Source organism: Acanthaster planci, linkage group LG17, assembly GCF_054643075.1.
Source record: "Acanthaster planci isolate LZ-2023a linkage group LG17, COTS_SCS, whole genome shotgun sequence".
NCBI classification, from domain to species: Eukaryota; Metazoa; Echinodermata; class Asteroidea; order Valvatida; family Acanthasteridae; genus Acanthaster; species Acanthaster planci.
The window spans coordinates 333,429-357,330 of NC_141793.1; the positions used below are offsets into that span (position 1 = coordinate 333,429).

General features: G+C 41.8%; 2 protein-coding genes across 4 annotated transcripts in view; both read right to left on the reverse strand.

The window, feature by feature from the left end:
- On the reverse strand, nucleotides 1–2,863 carry LOC110976536 (alpha-1D adrenergic receptor-like). Its single transcript, XM_022229892.2, has one exon. It carries the CDS (start codon nucleotides 1,785–1,787, stop codon nucleotides 786–788), a length of 1,002 nt encoding a protein of 333 aa, XP_022085584.2. The 5' UTR covers nucleotides 1,788–2,863; the 3' UTR covers nucleotides 1–785.
- A 124-nt stretch (nucleotides 2,864–2,987) lies between these two features.
- Nucleotides 2,988–23,902, reverse strand: part of LOC110974659 (uncharacterized) — a 31,409-nt gene continuing 10,494 nt past the window's right edge. For 2 of the 3 annotated variants that reach the window (XM_087148233.1, XM_087148234.1), the window contains 29 exons: nucleotides 23,645–23,738; nucleotides 23,479–23,525; nucleotides 23,248–23,358; nucleotides 22,857–22,970; nucleotides 22,585–22,707; nucleotides 22,353–22,421; nucleotides 21,743–21,883; nucleotides 18,091–21,528; nucleotides 17,567–17,892; nucleotides 16,890–17,037; nucleotides 16,471–16,650; nucleotides 12,000–15,941; nucleotides 11,677–11,781; nucleotides 11,420–11,593; nucleotides 10,906–11,073; nucleotides 10,369–10,612; nucleotides 9,979–10,104; nucleotides 9,632–9,793; nucleotides 9,129–9,340; nucleotides 8,584–8,754; nucleotides 8,208–8,375; nucleotides 7,945–8,072; nucleotides 7,493–7,671; nucleotides 7,208–7,254; nucleotides 5,597–5,770; nucleotides 5,017–5,336; nucleotides 4,551–4,608; nucleotides 4,052–4,333; nucleotides 2,988–3,882 (listed from right to left, as the gene is read on the reverse strand). In XM_087148233.1, coding sequence (XP_087004359.1) covers nucleotides 3,854–3,882; nucleotides 4,052–4,333; nucleotides 4,551–4,608; nucleotides 5,017–5,336; nucleotides 5,597–5,770; nucleotides 7,208–7,254; nucleotides 7,493–7,671; nucleotides 7,945–8,072; nucleotides 8,208–8,375; nucleotides 8,584–8,754; nucleotides 9,129–9,340; nucleotides 9,632–9,793; nucleotides 9,979–10,104; nucleotides 10,369–10,612; nucleotides 10,906–11,073; nucleotides 11,420–11,593; nucleotides 11,677–11,781; nucleotides 12,000–15,941; nucleotides 16,471–16,650; nucleotides 16,890–17,037; nucleotides 17,567–17,892; nucleotides 18,091–21,528; nucleotides 21,743–21,883; nucleotides 22,353–22,421; nucleotides 22,585–22,707; nucleotides 22,857–22,970; nucleotides 23,248–23,358; nucleotides 23,479–23,525; nucleotides 23,645–23,738 — 11,480 coding nt within the window. In that variant the 3' untranslated portion in view covers nucleotides 2,988–3,853. Of the gene's footprint in view, nucleotides 3,883–4,051; nucleotides 4,334–4,550; nucleotides 4,609–5,016; nucleotides 5,337–5,596; nucleotides 5,771–7,207; nucleotides 7,255–7,492; nucleotides 7,672–7,944; nucleotides 8,073–8,207; nucleotides 8,376–8,583; nucleotides 8,755–9,128; nucleotides 9,341–9,631; nucleotides 9,794–9,978; nucleotides 10,105–10,368; nucleotides 10,613–10,905; nucleotides 11,074–11,419; nucleotides 11,594–11,676; nucleotides 11,782–11,999; nucleotides 15,942–16,470; nucleotides 16,651–16,889; nucleotides 17,038–17,566; nucleotides 17,893–18,090; nucleotides 21,529–21,742; nucleotides 21,884–22,352; nucleotides 22,422–22,584; nucleotides 22,708–22,856; nucleotides 22,971–23,247; nucleotides 23,359–23,478; nucleotides 23,526–23,644; nucleotides 23,739–23,902 lie in introns of those variants that run through there. The other variant, XR_015428208.1, reaches the window with a different exon arrangement.

A 23,902-nucleotide genomic window follows, 5' to 3' on the forward strand; every position in this document is an offset into this window, starting at 1 on the left:
TTTATTCATGCGAATGTAAATCAATGTGAATGACACGCAAAAGACAAAACGTTCTGACAAGGCTAAAACGACCTTTCTTAAATTTAAGCTGGGATGCCATGAATAAACAGTGGGTGGGCATTTCCTTTAACATGGCAGATGTCTAACTTCTTTTTATTTTTTATTTATGCTATCTTTATAATAGGGTAAAAGAGGATGCTCCGGAAGCCGAGTATGTCGCTTTGCTATTTATTTCTCTATTCAAAGCTAATTGATATTAACTGGTGAGTTAGATTACAAAGGAAAAGTCCTTGTTTATCAAGTAAGAACAGGTAATTAAAAAAACAATTAGTAACTTTTCCGGTGTGGATTGTGGAAGTAATTTGTTTTAATGTCTTATTGTTCTAGAGTACACATTTCTCTAGGCACAGAATCTTTGTTACCTAAGCTTATCATGGCCTATAAATACACTGTATTCCTTGAACCGACTCACACTTAATTGTTGTAAACCAGTCACAGAATTTCTCAAATTACTCCAATATTCAGCTGATTGCTATCAGCATTTTCATCACTATAGGAAACGGAGAAAACCACTCAACAAACTAACCCACCCTCTAATGTATAGCAGTAACAATGGTCAATTGTCTTTAATACACACTTACTTTAAACGTTATATTACATCAAATTAACCGCAGAAGAGGTAAAAGACATAGCATATCAACGTGTCCCAACAAGAGCACGTTAATGTCATAAGTCCATGCCTAAGATTTACAGCATCTTCAGATCAACACAAAATTGGCATTTCATTAAGGGGTATTCCTCCATCGGCATCTAACCATGTATCTGAAAACGTCCTTGAAATCTGGGTGCGACGCTGCGTAGATGATCGGATCAATGATACAGTTACAGTATACAATAGCAAAGATGTAAGGCGTCATTCGAATGCTCCAGTCATATCCCAATGGCAAGAGAGAAAACAAGAAGAGAAACAAACAAACCATAAATGTACAAACAACGTAGACTAAGTTTTTAGTAACTATGATTTGCCTTTTCCAAAGAGTCTTTTGTATGGACGTGTTTGAGCCGCTCACAAAGCTTGAGACAGTGTTAACTTCGTGTTGGACCATGCGACGGGATGTCTTGACCATGTACCGGAAAATCGAACCGTAGCAAAACGTAATGATGATGAGTTGGATGGGAGCATAGAAGACTCCTACAATAATGTTGTGGTGGAAAGACTTAGGGTTGGCTTTAACCCAGGCGCAAAAGCTATATCGAGGTTCGTAGCCAAGTTCACCAAACCCAGCCAGTGGCGGGACTAGGGTCACGCAAAGAGGCATCAGCCACGAGAATACCAACATCAGGGTGATTTTACGCCAAGTGTAAATACGATGAGCAACGATGCGTGGTCTGGTGATTCGTACCCATCGATTGATGGCTATGAGGGCCAAATTCGTCGAGCTGCAACCCGTGCTGAGAATGATGAAGACACTAGTCATCACACACAGCCAGTAAGCGTGTGGGAGCGGCCAGCCATCTTCACTCAATACAGCCATAGCCTCAATAGGGAGAAGCGCACAAGTTATCAAATCGCTAATACTGAGGTTTATCACAAAAGCATTGGTGACTGTACGTAGTTTCTTCGACAGTGGCACGGCCAGGATGACCATTGCGTTACCAACAAGTCCAACGACGGCTAAGGTAATACTCAATGCCGCAAATATCTGCCTCATGAAATAGGACGTATACACCATAAATGCTGGTTCAGTTGTCTGAACAAAAGTTTCACTCAGTGTCGAATTCTCCATAGTTGAAGAGGTAGAAAGGCGCTGACATAGAACGCAAAATGTCCTGAGATTGATAGATTAATGAAATTGAAATGGAAAGAGACAAATCTCGTGATTAAACCTGATTATCTAATGATGTTTCACAGTCTAAACACACCCTAGCCCCGGGCGTCCCTCTTTACAGTCAGCATCGGTATAACACGTGCATTGAATAAGCTTGTAGCAATAAAAACTAACGAAATGGAGGTGGAACATTAACGTATCACAGCAACACTCAGCAACCGCACTACGGAAGTGAAATACTGTAGCCAAGCTTTCTGTAATGAATTCTAAACACACACACTCAAATACACTTTACCGTACGTGCAATCTACAAAGACCAAATAAGGTGACTTAGTCAAAGATTGTCAAAGTACAAGAAAGGGTCGTTTCAACAGCCTTCTAGCTCATTGGTCATCTAACATCAACATTTCCTAGATCCAATTTTACATTGAAGTGAGACAAATGGCTGACACTTCGGGTAAATGTGTTGGTTACTGAGTCAAGTTCAAGTACCACTGCCACATCTTTCTATTGACCTCATGTTGCCGAGAGATAGAAACGTGTTTTTCACTCCTACAAACTTACTTCCTGTGATGTCAACATTAGCCTTTCCTAGCGATCAGCAATCCTCGCCTAACATAGCCGTTGCCTCCCAGGCCCAACAGAAAAATGTGCGAGATATTAAACTCGCTCAAAGTGAGAGTATTAACGAACATGTTGGTAACAATACGCAGTTACCTGGACAGCGTTACCAAAATGGCCGATGATTGGTACCACGATGCAAAGAGGTGCAAAATTTGCCTCTCGTAATGCATAGGTTTGCACTCCCCGGCAAAAGACAGTTAACCTGGTGCTGTACATGCATAGGTCTAGGCCTATACACTTCATAGCCATTGTATGACGACTTACAAATCAGCTGTCGCCGTTTACTAAAAGACAAACTCCTGTTGTCCGACAGGACTAAGTTCAAAAAGTTGCAGCAGGTTGACAATCATTCGATGTAGCCATGTTTCGAGTTGCAATCCAAGGAAAATTACAAATTTCTTTACTAAAGTGAGTCTGAAGCGTTTTTCACCGAGGTGGAAGTAAGGAAAGCGGAGATGAACAGGAAGGGATAAGTTCTGATGCCTTTTGACACATTACAAGTTGCTTACAACATTACCCACACACACCAAAATCTTGATTGCTGATATTTTATTCAGGTTACTGAAGTGACTCTACAGAAGAGATACAGATGTAGAAATCATTCACCTGATAGTAAGAATCACCAACTGAGTCATTGAATGAAAACCTGCCTATGAGACGTCATACACATTAGGTTCTCAGGAGTGAGACCGCATCTGCATGACTTAGATGCAATGAGAAAACAGGTCCAAGGACAAAAATTGTAGCAGCTAAACACTGCCCTCCATAGTCACGTGTGTTAAACCTTGCCGTAGCCAAGTCATTCGGACAAGGTTAAGGTCTACAAATTATTGCCGCTACTAAGGATCGATTGAATATCATTTCTATCATGAAGTTCAGCTGAAAATGAACTTACACAAATAAAGCTGAAAAATCAATCTGGCACGTTCTGTTCAATTTTCGTACTTCAACAAGTACATGCAAATGGTACGTCTTTCTTCACTCCGTCTAGAGAGTACATTTGGAGACCATCATTATCAAACATAATGTTTTTTTGTCTTGCCCGAAATTTATAATCCATACACTTGTGAGATTTAAAATAAAATGTAGATTGGGCATGAAACTGTTAACTGTGCTCTAAGCCAAGCTAAAAGAAAATATATAAAAAAAATATTGGAATAAAATACAATAATAATTTTCATACATTTATTACTCATGCATATACAGTCAGGATTTAAATTTAAGGTAACTAAGAACAAAGTTCTGCGATAATGATCAAAATGCTTTCAAATAATTTCTCACGTTACATCACGGAACTAAACAACTTTATTCCAACAAATCTAAATAGAAGAATTTATTACTAAGAATTTGACAGTAGTCATGGCAACACAGTCACTCCCTTCCTCTGCATAAGTTGTCTCTCAGAGAACACGAACAGTAGCTTGAGGCACTAAATTAAACCAAAAAAGTGTAAGAAAGGACTTTTTATTCAATAAAAACAGAATTCTGGAAGCAGCATTGGGATTCAATTTTGGACAAGGTTTTACTTCCATAATAAATATTGCTAAACAATCGACCCGTGATTTAACTAGAATCCAAGGTAAGGAAACATTTCTTACCTTCTAGGGAGCAAAGGGCCTCTTTACATCGACATCGAGCAATTTGAGCAATAGGAGCCTGGGCTGTGGTACCGTCTGGACAGATCAACGTTATCAACGTGACAGATTCCACATCACCATGACAACAGCTGCAATCCTGTTGGATGTAAGGCTCGAGGAGGACAGTGTGTGATCGTGACCGACAGTGCCCATCACATGATGCAACACTGACATTGTGAGCAATACAGCCGAGCGAGTTGGTTACTGTCTGGCTTTCATGGATTAAGCTGCAAGACTCTGGCTCTGAAAAATTCAAACAGGGAGGCAAGTGTCACTGCTTCAAAACAGCAATTGTTGCTTGTTAAATGACACCTTCCACTAATGTAAAAATACACGTTTAGAAATATGCATCATTGGCAACTTCAATTATAAATTATATATGTTGCAATTGAAAGTCCAACCTGACAAGACACTTGCGCTAACAGTGACTAAAAAGTTGAACTCAAAGCCACCATCTTACCCGAAACTTTGCGACAAACTGGACAGCACTGACTATCGTCAAAGACTGGTGCAAGCCCCTGCAGGAATTAAAATTACATTTTAGCGTTAACCAATAAAAAAAAGTAATGTCAGATGACTGATGCAGGATTCAGACTAGTAAGTTGTCCAAACACTGCGCCAACATTCTAACAATTCTGGGGAATGACCAATGGGCAAACTGTCATCTTCTTATTGACTGAAGATGCTTCAACAGCGATTTAAGAAACTGATTAGGTCATAAACGGACCTCAAGGTACAAATTTCCTTGGTGATTTTGCCACTTCAGCAATACAATATTTGCTCCACTCTACCATTAGGGTATAGGCAATATATGGTATGTGGTTTTCCAAGAAAATGTGACAAATGTTTTGTGGCATGAGGTGCATGCATGATTCAAAAAAGTCATGACAACATGGGCAATTTAAGCATTTTAATGATTTACTCACAGCAGGGCAGCTGACCGGTTGGCAGTCACTTTTGCAAACCATCTCTCCATTGACACAACTGCAGATGGTACACTCATCCTTCATCCACACATCGTCATGGCGACGCATCACACCATTCTTATCCCAACATTCGCACTCTTTGGGCAAGACACACTTGCCAGAACTATTGTGATAATAGCCAGGTAAGCAGGTGCATGATTCCTGAAGAGCATCACTGCAGGTGACAGGCTCTGAAGTTGCAATTAGGGTGCCATGAAGATCATGGCAGGTTGAGGAGCAGTTCGTGGTTTGATAGTTCCAGAATTCATTGTCACCGCAAGCTACAACAAAACACAAAGGGAAAATCACAGAATGAACCTGACGACTTTCACAGCTTTCATTATTTGAAAATCCTTCCAAACCCCAAGATCTTAAGAAGGGTCTTCACTCACAACTTTGCAAAACATGATTTGAAGTCAAATGATCAAAGACAATAGGGTAATAATTTCTGATCCTCGGTACACATACTGCACAAACATTTGCTCCAAAAAGTAAACGCAAAACAACAGACTGATATGCAGACATTTCTAATCCAACTCACGGCAATCTTCAAGATCGCAAGCTGCATATTCAACATTATCCCCTTCACACTGCATCCCACCGTGTGATGCCTGGGGATTATTGGGGAATCTCCGTCGGAACTTGCCACTATCTCCTCGACCACAAGTTGCTGAACATTCAGACCATTCAGACCATTCACTCCAACCACAGTCCACTGAATAAACAGGGAATACAATGACAGATTGAACTTATCACTGAAAATATCAAAAGAAAAGTAAAGTCATTTTACAACTAGCTATGGTGAGGGCCACCAATTAGTCCACCTGCTAACTGGTAGAGCTGTTCACTCTTTTGATCTATAACTAGAATGGCAAAGCCGCCATGGCTTGCTGCTTGATATGAAGTTGAATTTCTTTCCTGTAATAACAGGAAAGATTGAGACATCCAAGTTTAATATGGTCACTAAATTAAACAAGAAAATACTAACCAAGATTCATCAAAATTTTCACAAGATTGGTTGATACACGAGTGCAATACAGATGTATAAGATATTTTATCGACCTTAACAATAAAATTCATTATACTCTAGGAGAAAAACCTAGTCAGTGCTGTGTGCAGACTGTGTGTTAAAAGGCGCCTGTCATTTGAAAGTAAATCAACAAAGACTACCAACAAGAGAGATACAGGTACAAAGGTGTCACAGTTCTTTACAGGAGAGAAGAATGTCTATTGAGTGTGGGTCCAGTACAGTCAGACTAGATCTAGATGATTTATAAGCAGTGCATTTGTGAGTTTGATGGATGGTGCATAATAAAAAATCCTCTAAAGTACAGTTCTGCACTTTGTATCGTCGTATCCTCTACAATTTTACCCCTATCATCCATACCCCATCATCCCATATCTACCGTGTCTACTTTGACTCCACCCCTTATCCCATCTATCTCCAATCCTACATCCACCTTATCTTTCCATCCATTTCCTACTCTGCCCCCTCCCCGTCATTCCCTTCACTTCTTACTCTGGCTGGCTCATCATCCCACTAATCCAGCGCAGCCGTTACGCCAACCTTATCCAGCATATCATCCACTTTCTACATACCTGTACTTTGTCCCCATAAGCCTCCTCCTACAGGTACCCCTCCCCCAACAAACATCCTAATTTATCACTTGGAGTCCCCCCATCCCTTACATTTTCCCCTCATACTGTACATGTACATTTGTATGTGTCTAAACACTGTCTATACATACATACATGTACATTATAGGAGTGCTCAGTACATATGTACTGTAGGTACTACAATGTAAGTACACAATACAACTCAAAACATTAACATTCAACTTTTATAATTTTTCATTAAATTCGTAAGTTTCTAAGCATTAATGCCATATGAGACTATTTAAATACTGATGGAATTATAAAAGGAAGCAAACAAGCACTCATAACGGCACATTTTAACACTTACGGACCTGCAAAACTTTAACATTTGAGGATGGCCGGACGGATGGACGGACGGATGGACAGACAGAAGACGGAAATCGGTATTACATAGTCTTGCACTTGCTTCGCAGCTCGCCAAAAATCAAATCCTACTATGGGTAGCTGTTGCTGGTCACACTGAGAATATATCAAAGGAAACTAAAGCAAAGCCTACCTTTACAATCCAAGTCAGTACACACAAATGAGCCGCTGCTACAAGTACTGTCGGGTTGGAAAAAAAAAGATAAAGTTTGATTAGCTGTGCCCATACAACACTGTTATGTAAACTCTATGCACGAATCTCTGGTCTCTTTTCATGCTTCATTGATTGAAACAAAGTAACAAAGCTTTAATAACATGAGTTCCTGCACAGCTAAGAGTGCGGTAATGGACCTCTGTAATGCAAACAATCCAGGTTCGAATTTTGAGTCAAATGCTGTGCCCAAACACTGACACTTACCAATTGTTGCATTGATGATAAATGGTTGCCCCTGGCTGATACTGAACGGAGCCATCAGTAAGTTGAAAGGAGCCGATATTATCGGGAATGACAATCTTGTCAGATTCAAGACCTAAGATGAATAGATCTAAGACACAGCGACATTCAGGCTGATACACACACTGGCCATCTTGTAAAACCTACCAAGGATGAAATGAAACAATATAATAAATTGTTATCGGATGCAAAAACCCATGGTAATTCATGCCAACATACACTAAATAACTTTTATTTTTGTAAACTTTTTACATGTAAAATAAGCTTAAAAAACAGGAAAGAAGGGCAGCGAATTTGTCCTTTAACCACCATTATGTGACGAATACAAGAATACAAGTTATTGGCTATTCAATGAAACTTGTGATGACCTGTTTGAAAACCACTGCTTCACAGTGATCCAACATAGAATGATTTACCATATTTTCTGGGCAATGGCAGCCTTTGGTACAGTTCTCAACTATGCACACAGCCCCATTCTGCAGATCAGCACAGTTACTTGGACATCGATTGGCACATTCATCTTCAGCCAAGCCTTCCTCACAGACTAATAAAGGAACAACAGAATAGTCTAATTTTCAATGATGCCTGAGGAATGTGAGCTTGGAGAAAAACTGCAGAAGAGACAAAAATAATGGGCAATATTCACAGTAACCGATTCATTTTCACCACGGTAACTCACCTGTGCAAGGTTCCACTCCACAATGTTTCATCTCTACCAATGCCACTTGGCATTTCTCCCCTCCATACTGAGCAGGCACGGTGATATTACGATACCTTTTTGATGTACCACCATCACATGTGGCTGAGCAAGAACTCCAGTCCGACCATTCGTCTGTCTGACAATCAACTACACAAACAGTGACAAAAATGTTAGAACGTCACTAGATTCCAGGCAATTTCCAGTACTCATCGAGAAGTAGAGCACACAGGGTGTTCTACTAGGAGCAGATCTAGTGAAAGGATAATTTGAAAGTTGTGTTCTTTTCATCTTCTCACTTGTCGGTATCCTGACAGGAAGGTATACACTCCTAACATGTCTCACGGACAATGCTTACCAGGACATGGATCTACATTACAATCCATCTGCTCTGTATCTACTCCTGGGCATTCTTGGCCTCCATAGGCAGTTGCTGGGCAGTCACAAACACGAGAGCGTTCCTTGGAGCCAACATCACAATCTTTGCTACAATTACTCCATGATGACCAACTGCACCACCCGCCATCAACTAGAAGAAGAAAAAGTCTCACAATTAATGCTACATGAGATGAGAAATTTATTTCTGTTTTTACCTTTATGACTTACAAATACAATACGAATCTGAAGAAGTGGTTTCAATTTCAATCTTTAAAAAGAACTTTGTAATCCATCATTGCCTTTCACAGGAAACGTGCAAAGATTTACAATGGTCCTTTCTTAAATTAGGAAATCAAGTTAAAACTTCAAAGGGGGGATTAACAAAAATGGTGGCTTGAAAATTACGGCACCTGACACAGCCTGTACGTTTTGATTTGTGCACTCTGGAGTAGAGGCGGAGGCAAATTTCAATGAACATTTCACATATGTGCGATGTGTTTATGTGTATGTGTGAGTCACACTCACCAGGACATTGGTCTGTATTGCACTCTTCAACCACCATCCCATCACCTTCGCACACAGCTCCTCCATTACTTGGAGGTGGCAATGAACAAGATCGTGATCGTACCGTAATTCCGCCATTGCATGTTGCATTACATATAGACCATGGAGACCATGTTGACCAACCACCGTCGCATACATTCTCGGTACAATTGAGGACACTGTTCACGCATGTGCTGATGCAAAATGTAAATTACAGATGTTACGGTTACCAACTGAAAACCTGACATCATTACTTGAGGACAATGTTTCATTTGGAATTAAGAAACAAATTTGGCTTTCGACTTGCAACGATTCAGAAAGATTCTTGCGAAACGCCAAACTTATTAACCAGCAAAACTGAGAAGCTATCATACACTAGGCTAAACCAGGCTAATTTTGTATTTGAACTTCTTCTGGACATGCCTGATACTTTCAGGCATATTTTAATAGAATTCCAAGTTGAATTGGGCGATCCATTTTCTTACCAAGTATTGCACATATCCCGAGTCACAATTTCCCCATCAGCATACGTCTCATTGCCATATATACAACCTGAAGGGCAATCTTCAACGTTACAGTTTTGTTCCTCCTGATTGGATCCGTAGCATTCAAGACCTCCATTAGATGCTGCTGGATTGTTGGGTGATCTAGCAACAAAACCAATTCAATGCAAAAATGATTAGCAGAAAAGATTGATACCCTGCCACAGAATGTTTTATAGGGCTCAAAATCTGCAATTTGCCTCAAGGTTAAACATGTTAAACTGACTTCTATAGTTTCATACCATTATCACTTGAAAAATTTCAATCAAAATCTGCCTTTCAAAGTTTACCTGAATCTGAGTTGAGAGCCTGTTCCGCATGTTTTCGAGCAGTCTGTCCATTTCGTCCATGCAGTCCAACTACAATCCACAGCACATGGGATCTCAACACAAGTGTAACGACCATTTAAACAAGTGCTGTAACAGAGATAACAAAACAAATATTGTTACAGGGAATGTTGCCTTCAAGATGTCATTACCCAAGGTTGGCAGGCTTACATTTATCCCCGGGTTCGTCTCACCACTCTTATTTCTCAAAGTCACTATTCAATACATCTTATGATAAGAGGGGGAAATCCCATAATGGGCACAAGTCCAAATATAATTTGCATGGAAGGGCACAATGAGCAATAGATGAATTACCAAATTGTAAATTAAAGAATTTAAGTTGGTAAAATATACCAATTGCGGCAGTCTTCTACTGTAAAAGAGCCAGGGGCATGTCTGTGCCCTGACTCATCCCAGCAATCACAATCCCTCTGCAAGATACACTCCCCATCCTGCTCCAACATATCGTCAGGACACCGGCAACCAGGCTCACATGCTTCCTCAATACAGAGTGACCCAAGCTGCAGGTCAGCACAGGTCAAAGGGCAACGAGTTGCACAGTCAGGGTCATAGACACGGCCACCTTCACAATAAGTACCTGAATTCCAAACAAAGTGGATATGTAATTGTGACTAAAAAATGAAGAGAATTTAATCTCTAGGTTTAAGTTAATGGTTTAAGTTTTTAAATTGCTTTTCAAAGTAAAAGGCCTAATTACTATGAACAAAATGAACTGGCCTACATGTAATAGTTAATGTGATATTCAATATGATCAATAACTTTACATCTCCGTGAAATAATTTACCTGTGATTCCATGCAACCCTCATCTGGAAAATTGCACAGGTGACAGCATTTTTACTATTTGATCTACTTTGTACCAGCTTTCTTACCACATTTGTTGGGGTTGCAAACTTTGGTTTCCAGTGGAACCCCTTCACAATCTTTACCACCATTCTTAGGGGGTGGGTTACTGCAGTTGCGATATCTAAATGAGGTACCACCGTTACAGGTCTTGTCACAGTCAGCCCAGGCACTCCAAGAGGTCCAGTTACCATCAGCTACAATTAATTACAAACATTAAAACTGGTTTTTCATGACATGATTTGAGAGAAATTCACTTTCAGAAGTTGCAGTTGTCGTAAAATTCATAGTGAGGCTTACATCAAGTTAGGAAAAAAGCAGGACTCGATCAAGAAGGTTCAATATACAGTCGAACACTGAGAGGAAGAGCATAGTTAACACAATGCCATGTTTATATCAACGTCAGTTTTAAGTCCAAATCTTTGTTTTTCTTTGTTTTCCATTACTGATAATGAGGGGTACCTGTCTTAACAAGGTAATCTGCAAAATTTCGAAAACCCCAACACCAAAGGTTAGGTTTATGAGGTGTGAAAAGAAACTTACTAGGGCAAGGATTTACGTTGCAAAATTCGTCCTGATGAGTCTCTGTGCTATTACACTCAGCACCGCCATTCGGTGACCGGACATGAGAACGGTCGCGTGACCTCTGACCTATGCCGCATATTAACGAGCAGGGTGTCCACTCTGTCCATGGATTCATAGTGCAGTCAACGGGTTCTGTATTGAAATTGTCAAATGTTATACTCTGTTGAGTAATACCAGAGATACATAGTAATCAAAGGCTTCTACTAAAAACTTACCAGATGATGTAATGGGTATTGAGACTTCTAGAGTAGTGCTAGTGGCAGGTTCCTGTGTTACCTCATTGGGTGGTGATGTCCATGATACAAGTGTAGTCCTATTGCCTGTAATGTGCATGAAAAAACCAAAATGACAACATTAGTAAGTGATATCATCAGTGGTATCAACCTTCATCTGAAATACTATCAATATAAGAATTAATAAATTAACCATTTGTAATTTTTCAATATGATAATTATATAATTTTAATCTTTAATATGACAACTAGAAGTGGTATTGAAAAGAAGTATATAAATTAATGCATAAACAGCATAAGACTCACCACACACATGTTCATCAGAGCAATCCGAACAATCACACTCCTCATCACATACATTCTGGCCAGACACACAAGAACCATCCCTACAAGTGAACTGACCACTGTAACAGGTGCTAACAGTGCGCGTTGTCACTTGTGGCATATGTGGAGTAGTTAACTTTGGCACACTGGGTGTGGTCAAGGATGGCAAATGTTCAGTGGTTACCATTTGTACATAAGTTGTTGACTGCGGTGGCACATATGCAGTGGTCACCTCTGGGATATAGGGTGTCTTCACCTCTGTTACATGAAGTGTGGTCACTGGGGGTTTATATGGAGTGGTCAGCTTCATCAGATGAGGTGTGGTCACTGGTGATGTATAAGGAGTCCTCACTTCTGGTACATAAGGTGTGGTCGCTGGTGGCATGGATAGAGTGGTTGCCTCCTGCAAAAAAGGTGTTGTCACTGGTGGCACATATGGATTGGTCACTTCTGGTACATGAGGTATGGTCCCTGGTGGCACATATGGATTGGTCACTTCTGGCACAACAGGTGTGGTCGCTGGTGGCACATATGGATTGGTCACTTCTGGTACATAAGGCGTGGTCGCTGGTGGCACAAATGGAGTGGTCAATTCTGGTACATATGGTGTGGTCGCCGGTGGCACGTATGGAGTGGATACCTCCCTCATATGAGGTGTAGTCACTTCAGGTGTGGTTATTGGTGGTATATATGGTGTTGTCATTGGTGCTACATAAGGAGTGGTCACCTCTGGCACATATGGGGAGGTCTTTGGTAGCAGATATGGTGTTGTTACAGATGGAATATTTGCGGTAGATGACTTTAACATTTGCAGTGTTGAAAAGTATGGAGGGAGATATGTTGCAATTTCAGTTGGCGGATGTACAGGTTTCAATTCTGTAAAACTGTTTGTAGCCTGAGAAATTGGGGATGTTTGAAGATAGGTTGGGGCGGTTGGAGACGGAACAGGCTGTGACGAATACCTCCGCACTGTTGTCTGTTCAAGGGGTATAGGTGTTGAAGTCCCAGGGACATTTACAGTTGTGTGAGGTAATTTGGAAGAGGATATAGGTTGATGAGGTGTTGCTTGTGTAGTTGTTTCGTGGGAATATGCTGTGGTCACTGGAGCCAGATATGGAGTAGTTACCTCAGGCACAAAAGGTTTGGTTACCTCTTGCGTGTAAGGTGTGGTTGCTGGTGGCACATACCGAGTGGATACCTCATTAACATAAGACGTGGTCACTTCTGGCACATAAGCTGTAGTCACTGGTGACACGTGTGGAGTGGTCACCTTTTTAATATAAGGTGTGCTCACTGGTGGTGAATGAGGTTCAGTCACTTCTGGCACAAAAGGTGTGGTTATCTCCTTAACATAAGGTGTGGTCACTTTTGGCACATAGGAAGTGGTTACCTCCTTAATATAAGGTGTAGTAACTTCTTGCAGATGAGGTGTTGTTATTGGTGGTTTATATGGTGTTGTCATTGGTGCCACGTAGGGGGTGGTCACTTCTGGTATGTATGGGGTGGTCTTTTGCTGGAGATATGGTGTTGTTACAAATGGAATATTTGCGGTAGATGACTTTAACATTTGCAGTGTTGAAAAGTATGGAGGGAGATATGTTACAATTTCAGTTGGCGGATGTACAGGTTTCAATTCTGTAAAACTGTTTGTAGCCTGAGAAATTGGGGATGTTTGAAGATAGGTTGGGGCGGTTGGAGACAAACTAGGCTGTGCTGAATGTCTCTGCACTGTTGTCTGTTCAAGGGGTATAGGTGTTGAAGTCCCGGGAACAACATGTACACTTGTAAAGGGTGTTTTGGAGGAGGTTACAGGTTGCTGAGATGTTACTCTTGTACTTGTTTGGTGAGAATATGCTGTGGACACTGGAGTTTGATATGGTATAGTTACCTCAGGCATAAAAGGTTTGGTTACCTCTGGTATGTAAGGAGTGCTTACTTTTGGCACGTAAGCTGTGGTCGATGGGGACATGTATGGAGTGGATACCTCCTTAACAGAAGGTGTGGTCACTTCTGGTACGTATGGGGTGGTTATCTTCTTAACATATGATGTGGACGCTTCCGGTACATGAGCTGTGGACACTGGTGGCACATATGTAGTACTAGTTACCTCCTTATTATAAGATGTGGTCACCTCTGGCACATATGCAGTGGTTAGCTCCTTAACAGAAGGCATGGTACCTTCTTGCACATAAGGTGTGGCCACTTCTGGCACATGAGTTGTGGTCACTGGTGGCACATATAGAGTAGTTACCTCCTTATTATAAGGTGTGGTCACTTCTGGCACATATGAAGTGGTTAGCTCCTTAAAAGAAAGTGTGGTAACTTCTGACATATGAGGTGTGGTCACTTCTGGCACGTATGGAGGGGTTACCTCCTCAACATATGGTGTGGTCACTTCTGGCACATGAGCTGTGGTCATTGGAGTAGTTACCTCCTTATTATAAGATGTGGTCACTTCTGGCACGTATGAGGTGGTCAGCTCCTTAACATATGGTGTGGTCACTTCTGGCACGTATGGAGGGGTTACCTCCTTAACATATGGTGTGGTCACTTCAAGCACATAAGGTGTGGTCACTTCTGGCATGTATGGAGTGGTTACCTCCTCAACATATGGTGAATTTACTTCTGGCAAATGAGCTGTGGTCATTGGTGGCACATATGGAGTAGTTACCTCCTTATTATAAGATGTGGTCACTTCTGGCACGTATGGAGTGGTCAGCTCCTTAACATATGGTGTGGTCACTTCTGGCACGTATGGAGGGGTTACCTCCTTAACATATGGTGCGGTCACTTCAAGCACATAAGGTGTGGTCACTTCTGGCATGTATGGAGTGGTTACCTCCTCAACATATGGTGAATTTACTTCTGGCAAATGAGCTGTGGTCATTGGTGGCACATATGGAGTAGTTACCTCCTTATTATAAGATGTGGTCACTTCTGGCACGTATGGAGTGGTCAGCTCCTTAACATATGGTGTGGTCACTTCTGGCACGTATGGAGGGGTTACCTCCTTAACATAAGGTGTAGTCACTTCTGGCACATGAGGTGTCACTTTCAGCACGTATGGAGTGGTTACTGCCTGCGTAAAAGTCAGTGGTGACACACTTTGAGATGTTGCCTCTTTAATATAAGGCGTGGTTAGTTCTGGTACATTCGATGTGATCACTAATGGCATGTTTGAAGGAGTTGCCTCTGACGAAGAAGGTGTGGTTATTGGTGGTATATATGGTGTTGTCATTGGTGCTGCATAGGGAGTGGTCACTTCTGGTATGTATGGGGTCGTCTTTGGTTGTAGATATGGTGTTGATACCCATGGAATATTTGCGGTAGATGACTTTAACATTTGCAGTGTTGAAAAGTATGGAGGGAGATTTGTTGCAATTTCAGTTGGCGGATGTACAGGTTTCAATTCTGTAAATGTTTCTGTAGCCTCAGAGATTGGGGATGTTTGAAGATTGGTCTGGGTCGGAGACAGAAGAGGTTGTGACATATAACTCCGAACTGTTGTCTGTTCAAGGGGTATAGGTGTTGAAGTCCCAGGAACAACATATTCAGTTGTGAGTGATATTTTAGGCGAAGTTGCAGGCGGCTGAGATGTTAATAATTGAGTTCTTTCATCATAATAAGTTGTAGTTTCCTTTTTAAATTTTGGGGATGTGGCCCAATTTCTGTGGGGTGTGGTTACCTGTGGTGTGTACACGGTTGTGATATATGACAGAGGGGTTGATTTAAGTACATTAGGTGTGGTCGAGTGATAGAAAGTGGTCTCTTGAAGTAGACGAGGTGTGGTCGCCACTTTTAAGTAAGGTGTGGTATTTTGTTGTGATGGTACATTCGATATGGTTGTTTTTGGCAGGTATGGAGAGGTAGATGCTATTGTGTATAATGAAGTCATCTCTTTGGTTGCTGAGGGTAATGTGGTACCTGAAAAGTATTAAAAACATATAGTAAAACATATAGTATATACAATGCAGATACAAGCGGCAATTAAAGAAAAAGTGCATGTATATGTAACTCACACAAACTTAGAATTTAAAGCTGTGTGTCCTTTGAGTAAAAGGGCACCAATAAATATGAACCTAGAAAAGAGCTTGCTGGATCGAAAATCTATTAGAAATGTATTACAAAAATAGTCAAATCATGGAGCCCTGGTCGCACAGGAAATAATTATGCTCACTTGCCTTAGTTTGCCAGGAAATACTTGTTTTTAGTTCAAACATATCAATATTTTGAATCTAGGTGAATGTGTGCATAAAGCTGACAATCCTGCACAACACCTACGGAAACCAACCCATATGAGATATTTTGTGGTTGAAAAATTGTAGAAATCTTTCTGTAGAAAGCACTCAACAATGATTTTAAGGGAGATTGAGTTTCTGTTATTTTGAAAACAAATTGCATCACACTGTGATCATATTGCACTGGACTGATGCAACTGTAGATTTCCACTCACCACAGCCCTTCTCATCGGAGTAATCTCCACAGTCATTAATTCCATCACACAGTTGACCCTCAGGTCCAGCATCGATGCATAAACCATTGGTACACTGAAACTGACCAGGGCGACAGGCTGAAGGTGTTGTACCACTTGGTGTGGTCACAAAGGTAGAAGTTGCAGCTGGAGTTGTATATTCTGTTTTCAAAACCAAAAGTGTACTATCCAACCAAAACTAATTCTGTTGTTATTATTTGAGTCAAAAGCTGACAGCCTTTCAGGCAGATTATCATGCCATATGAAACTAAATATGAAATTACGACACTACTTAGTTACTGAAAGGCTATCTGCAATTTGAGACTTCTCTGAAATCTAGACTGGAATCTAAACAGGTTGCCTCCATTTGTATCAACTTGATAGGCTCTAGATGTTCTTACCTAGATATAACTCACATCCGAGGATTGCACATCTCAACCTGATTCCTCCATGATATTCTAATACAGAGATCCTGAAGAATCGTGCAACGATAGGTGCTGGAAGGGGGTCCATTTGAATGGTATGGTCATCTTTGTTTCCTTCAAAGACCTGAAAAGAAAGATCAAAAAAATGTAAAGTTATCTCTGATTAATGTGGATTTTACAAAAAGCAGAATTGCATATGAAATCACCAAGGTTATAGCAAAGATTGTATAGCGCCGCACAGCGGCACAAGATGGACAACTTGGCCAAAAAGGTGTTATCACCACAGGCGCCATTCGAATGAGTACATCGATGTGTGTGTGCCTGTCACGGCGCTTGTGCTTGTGCATTTACATGCACTGCGCAGGCATAGTCCAACCGAAATGGCGCCCATGCGATAACAATGTTTTACGTGTATGCACGGTGAAGTTCCCCATCTTACGCCGCAAAATCTTGTGCCGCTATTAGGTCTTTGGTTATAGCACGTGGTGAAATACATGCGACTGCAAAGTTACAATGGACTTCATAACTGATTTCAGAATTTGGTATATTGTTTCCAGTGATATCGTGAAAAAAGAGACCATGCCAAACAACTTTGGGCAAGACAAGTACGTCAATATGACACAAACAGCAACATAAACCTTTGAAAAACTCACCGCATCTTCCCAATCAGGTGTCTCAACAGGTGTGAATTCCTCTCCATCAACACTGTAGAACACATTGAAGAGAGTCACATACTCGTCAGTACCAAACCCACCTCCTTGCACGGCTAAGCCATTGATAATCTTCTCTGATCCCAGGTCAATCGTAACACTCGGACCTTGGTCATTTGTTGCAGGTGCCCATGCTATATAGGTACTACGTTTGAGATTGTCCAGCCGGGCATTAGCAGGGCTGTTTCCTGGCTCAGAAGAGGAGGCATTAAAGGACTTCGGCTCCAAGATCAGCTGATCAAGCAGCGTGTAGGAGAATGGGCATGACTCTATAAAATGAAATATATGCTACAATGAGTCACACCCTACAATAAAAAATAATCTAACCTATTATGGAAAGAAACACTTTCGACAAATATAAGAAAAAGCCTTCTCAGAAAACACAACTTTATCTTTAAGTGTAAAAAAAATTACTTCGACAAATACAAAATTAAGCACATGTACAACGTCCCAGCAGCATAACTTACCAGGTGATCGTGTATTGTACTGAAGAGTTGGAGCAGAAGACGCTTTCAATGTGCCACTAGGCACATATGGTGTAGTCAACGTTGGTGCAGAGGGTGTGGACACTGGTGGAACATATGAAGTGGTTACCTCTGGCACATGAGATGTGGTTACCTCTGGTACATAGGGTGTGGTTACTTCTGGCACATGGGGTGTGGACACTAGTGGAACATATGGAGTGGTTGCCTCTGCCACGTAGGGTGTGGACACTAGTGGAACATATGGAGTGGTTGCCTCTGCCACGTAGGGTGTGGACACTAGTGGAACATATGGAGTGCTTGCCTCTGCCACGTAGGGTGTTGTCACGGGTGGAACATATGAATTGGTTACCTCTGGCACACGAGATGTGGTTACCTCTGGTACATAGGGCGTGGTTACTTCTGGCACATAGGGTGTGGACACTAGTGGAACATATGGAGTGGTTGCCTCTGCCACGTAGGGTGTTGTCACGGGTGGAACATATGAATTGGTTACCTCTGGCACACGAGATGTGGTTACCTCTGGTACATAGGGCGTGGTTACTTCTGGCACATAGGGTGTGGACACTAATGGAACATACAGAGTGGTTGCCTCTGCCACGTAGGGTGTTGTCACGGGTGGAACATATGAAGTGGTTATCTCTGGCACATGAGATGTGGTTACCTCTGGCACATAGGGTGTGGTTACTTCTGGCACATAGGGTGTGGACACTAGTGGAACATATGGAGTGGTTGCCTCTGCCACAAAGGGTGTCGTCACTGGTGGAACATATGGAGTGGTTACCTCTGGCACATGACGTGTGGTTACCTCTGGTGCAGATGGTGTGGACACTGGTGGAACATATGAAGTGGTTACCTCTGGCACATGAGATGTGGTTACCTCTGACACATAAGGTGTGGACACTAGTGAAACATATGAAGTGGTTGGCTCTGCCACGTAGGGTGTGGACACTAATGGAACATATGAAGTGGTTGCCTCTGCCACGTAGGGTGTGGACACTAGTGGAACATATGAAGTGGTTGGCTCTGCCACGTAGGGTGTTGTCACTGGTGGAACATATGGAGTGGTTACCTCTGGTACATAGGGCGAGGTTACTTCTGGCACATAGGGTGTGGACACTAGTGGAACATATGGAGTGGTTGCCTCTGCCACGTAGGGTGTTGTCACTGACGGAACATATGAAGTGGTTACCTCTGGCACACGAGATGTGGTTACCTCTGGTACATAGGGCGTGGTTACTTCTGGCACAAAGGGTGTGGACACTAGTGGAACATATGGAGTGGTTGCCTCTGCCACGTAGGGTGTTGTCACAGGTGGAACATATGGAGTGGTTACCTCTGGCACATGAGATGTGGTTACCTCCGGTACATAGGGTGTTGTTACTTCTGGCACATGGGGTGTGGACACTAGTTGAACATATGGAGTGGTTGCCTCTGCCACAAAGGGTGTTGTCACTGATGGAACATATGGTGTGGTTACCTCTGGCACATGAGTTGTGGTTACCCCTGGTGCAGAGGGTGTGGACACTAGTGGAACATATGAAGTGGTTGCCTCTGCCACAAAGGGTGTTGTCACAGGTGGAACATATGGAGTGGTTGCCTCTGCCACAAAGGGTGTTGTCACTGGTGGAACATATGGAGTGGTTACCTCTGGCACATGTCGTGTGTTTACCTCTGGTGCAGAGGGTGTGGACACTGGTGGAACATATGAAGTGGTTACCTCTGGCACACGAGATGTGGTAACCTCTAGTGCATAGGGCGTGGTTACTTCTGGCACATAGGGTGTGGACACTAGTGGAACATACAGAGTGGTTGCCTCTGCCACGTAGGGTGTTGTCACGGGTGGAACATATGAAGTGGTTATCTCTGGCACATGAGATGTGGTTACCTCTGGCACATAGGGTGTGGTTACTTCTGGCACATAGGGTGTGGACACTAGTGGAACATATGAAGTGGTTGCCTCTGCCACAAAGGGTGTTGTCACAGGTGGAACATATGGAGTGGTTACCTCTGGCACATGAGTTGTGGTTACCTCTGGTGCAGAGGGTGTGGACACTGGTGGAACATATGAAGTGGTTACCTCTGGCACATGAGATGTGATTACCTCTGGCACATAGGGTGTGGTTACTTCTGGCAAATAGGGTGTGGACACCAGTGGAACATATGGAGTGGTTGCCTCTGCCACGTAGGGTGTTGTCAAGGGTGGAATGTATGGAGTGGTTGCTTCTGCCAGAAAGGGTGTTGTAACTGGTGGAACATATGGAGTGGTTACCTCTGGCACATGTGGTGTGGTTACCTCTGGTACATAGGGTGTGGTTACTTCTGGCACATAGGGTGTGGACACGAGTGGAACATATGGAGTGGTTGCCTCTGCCACGTAGGGTGTTGTCAAGGATGGAACATATGGAGTGGTTACCTCTGGCACATGAGGTGTGGTTACCTCTCGTACGTTGGGTGTGGACACTGGTGGAACATATGGAGTGGTTGCCTCTGCCACGTAGGGTGTTGTCACTGGTGGAATATATGGAGAGGTCATTTCTGGCACATGAGGTGTGGTTACCTCTGGTACATAGGGTGTGGACACTAGTGGAACATATGGAGTGGTTGCCTCTGCCACATAGGGTGTGGTCACTGGTAGAACATATGGAGAGGTTACTTCTGGCACATATTGTGTGGTTACTTTTGGCACATTGGGTGTGGTCATTGTTGGAACATATGGGATAGTAGCCTCTGGAGAATAGGTTGTGGTCACCAGAGGAACATATGGAGAGGTTTGCTCTGGCATATAAGGTGTGGTTACCTCTGGCACATAGGGTGTGGCCACTGGTGGCACATATGGAGTGGTTTTCTCTGGCACATATGGAGTGGTCACTATCGGTCTAATTGGAGTTGTAAGCTCTTTCAAATAAGTCGTGGTTGGCACCGGCAAATAAGGTGTAGTTACAGAAGGCACATGTGGATAGGTCACTTCTGTCACAGCTGGGGTTAAATATGTTGTTGCAGGTGATTTGGTCTTTTTGAAGTGTGGTGATACAGGTGTTAAAATGGATTGTGTGGAGTGAAACTGAGCAGTGGATATTTCATAAGGAATGGGAGTAGATGTCCCGGGTTGCAGACTCAAACCTGTAGATAACTTCACACTGGTGCTAGGTTGTTGCGTGTATGGCTTTGTGGTTGTTGCCTGTATGGGAATTGTTCTTTCAACATAAGATGTGGTAGTGACGTAAGGTACATTTGGTTGGGTGGTAGTCAGCGGCTTGCTGGTAGAGTAAACACAGTTCAATTCATCTGATGCATCCTCACAGTCTGGAACCCCGTCACAACGATAGGATGATTGGACGCACTCTCTTGTATTCACACACTGCCACTGGTTAATCAAGCACCCAATCACTGTGGTCGTCTGGAGTGGTTGTGGCGTAGTGCCTTCAAAAAAGGAAATAACATTTGAGGAATTTACATCAGGAAAAAACCTATGCGTTTCAATACTAAGATGTTTGGTCAAAATTTCACCATAGCAAAAGTGTAAATTTCCCTTATACATGTAATAAATATAGCATTTCACGAATCAGTTTAGAAAAATACAAATTGTATCCTTGAAGCACTTCATATTTTGTAGAGAAACGGCCAACTCTCATACCACAGTATTCCTCATCAGATGAATCTCCACAATCATTGATGCCATTACAAACACTTCCGTTAATCCCTCCAGAAACACACAGGCCATTCTTACAGGTGAACTCATCTGGACCGCATGCATAAGGGGATGTAGTGTAAGTATCTGTAACGTCAAACACATTTCATCGCTATTAGTCAGAAATACAGAAGGAGCTTATACAATTAAAATCATCAAATTCAAACAATTTCAAAAGCTTTCATGTGAGACAACCTCCTTAAGAAGTTGTCAACTTACAAAAATCACTCTCATCTTCACCCGTCTCCTTGCCATCACAATGATGAAATAATTAGATGACATAATTCTCGTTTCTTAAGTAAATATAAGTATTACTATTTGTAAATCCATTGCTTAGGGAAAGTCATCACTGGAATTATGAACAAACTGCAGCAGAAACTTTGACGAAATTACATTACCACTGGACTCAACAGTGAATAGACCAGGCAAAAGGAAATTATCCATCCATGCTGAATATTTTCCAACTGTTGGAAACACCTTGAGTAAAGTCAAAGCGTAACTTTTTAAAAACCTTTTTTCAATCATATCATTTAGAAATAATACATGTTTAATGTACCAGTGATGGTTTCATGTGTGCTGCCTGATTGTGCAGTGACGGTTGTATGTGAAAATGCCGTTGTTGTGTCTGCAAAAGACAAACACAATTACAACATGTTAAATGAAAAAACAGCATCAACACCTACAAACAAAAGACACCAATCAAAAGGCATTTTTACTCAGAATTAAAGGTCATTACAAAAGGTGGTACAATCTAAAAGGAACAACAGAAAACCAATGGAAATACTTACCACAATTCTCCTCATCAGCCGGATCATTGAAACCACAATCCATATCACCATCACAAACAAAGGATCTAGAGACACATTTGCCATTGTTGCACTGGAATTCACCACCGTAACAAGTTGGACGAGCTGAAACAAAAGAGATACCAATCTACAGATACCTCTCACAATTAGGCCAATTATCATTTGGACAACTGTCTGTAGAGAGCACAATACATGGAGTGGCAACACCATATCTGACACGTTTCAAGTTTGAAAAGATGAGCATGGTTACTCACGGCAATCCACTTCATCTGAGTTATCATCACAGTCTTGAGTTCCATCACAGTAGAAGCTTGAATCAATGCAACGGCCATTGGCACAGGTGTATTGGTCAGATGCACAGGTGTACACTAATGTGTGAACATAATAAACCAACATTTTCTAAGCAAGTTATTGAAGCTTCTGTCATGTTCAGTTCAGTTGGTGGAAAATTAGAAACTTCAGTATCGCTGGTTTCCTGAATATTTCAAAGTGTTACTGTGATGTGCCAAAGTCTCGTTCTGGTTACTTCTTTGGACACTCTCATCAATGATAATAGAAAAACATTTACGTGGAATTAGACCAACTTATTTCAACAACAGGAATAAAGGATTAAAGTCTAAATTTCTAAATGGATACTGGTCTTACCGCAATCCAGCTCATCAGATCCGTCATGGCAATCATCTTCACCATCACATGTCCAGCCAGCTGGTATGCACTCCTCACTATTACACTGATACTCATTATCAGAACATGTTACTGCAGAAAAGTTCAACAATGAAAGATGGGGTGAATTAGGGTAAATATACGACAGATTAATCCGGGCACAAAAAATCAAAACTCCCAACTCTAACGTTTCAGATCCCTTTAAGAACTTACTATTACAAGGTTCTCCTAAGCACTTAAACTTCCCTCTCTCGCAGGTGCTGCAGAAAAGGGAGAAGGTAAACAAATTCTAAAGACAAAAAATCTTAATACAGATTATGAACTAAATATTTGATACAAACTTGCAATTTCTAAATTAAAAAAATTAATGTTGTCTTACCAATTCTGGCAGTCCATGGACAAAATTGTTCCTGGTGGATATTCTGCATTGCCATGGTAACACGGACATTCATCAGCAGGAACGCATCCACCATCTGTCCAATTGATTAAACAATGTCAACTTTTCTTAAGAAACAAAAAACTCAATATCACTGAGTTATGTTAAGAATGGAGACAGATTATTTCCAGTAAATTTTGGAATGGGAGGTAGATATATTTTTTATTAGTGGGCATTAAAGCTAGGCTTGTCTCTTTGATT

Coding starts and splice junctions, on each gene's coding strand:
- LOC110976536 (XM_022229892.2), bottom strand. CDS start 1,787: ATGGAGAATTCGACACTGAGTGAAACTTTTGTTCAGACAACTGAACCA.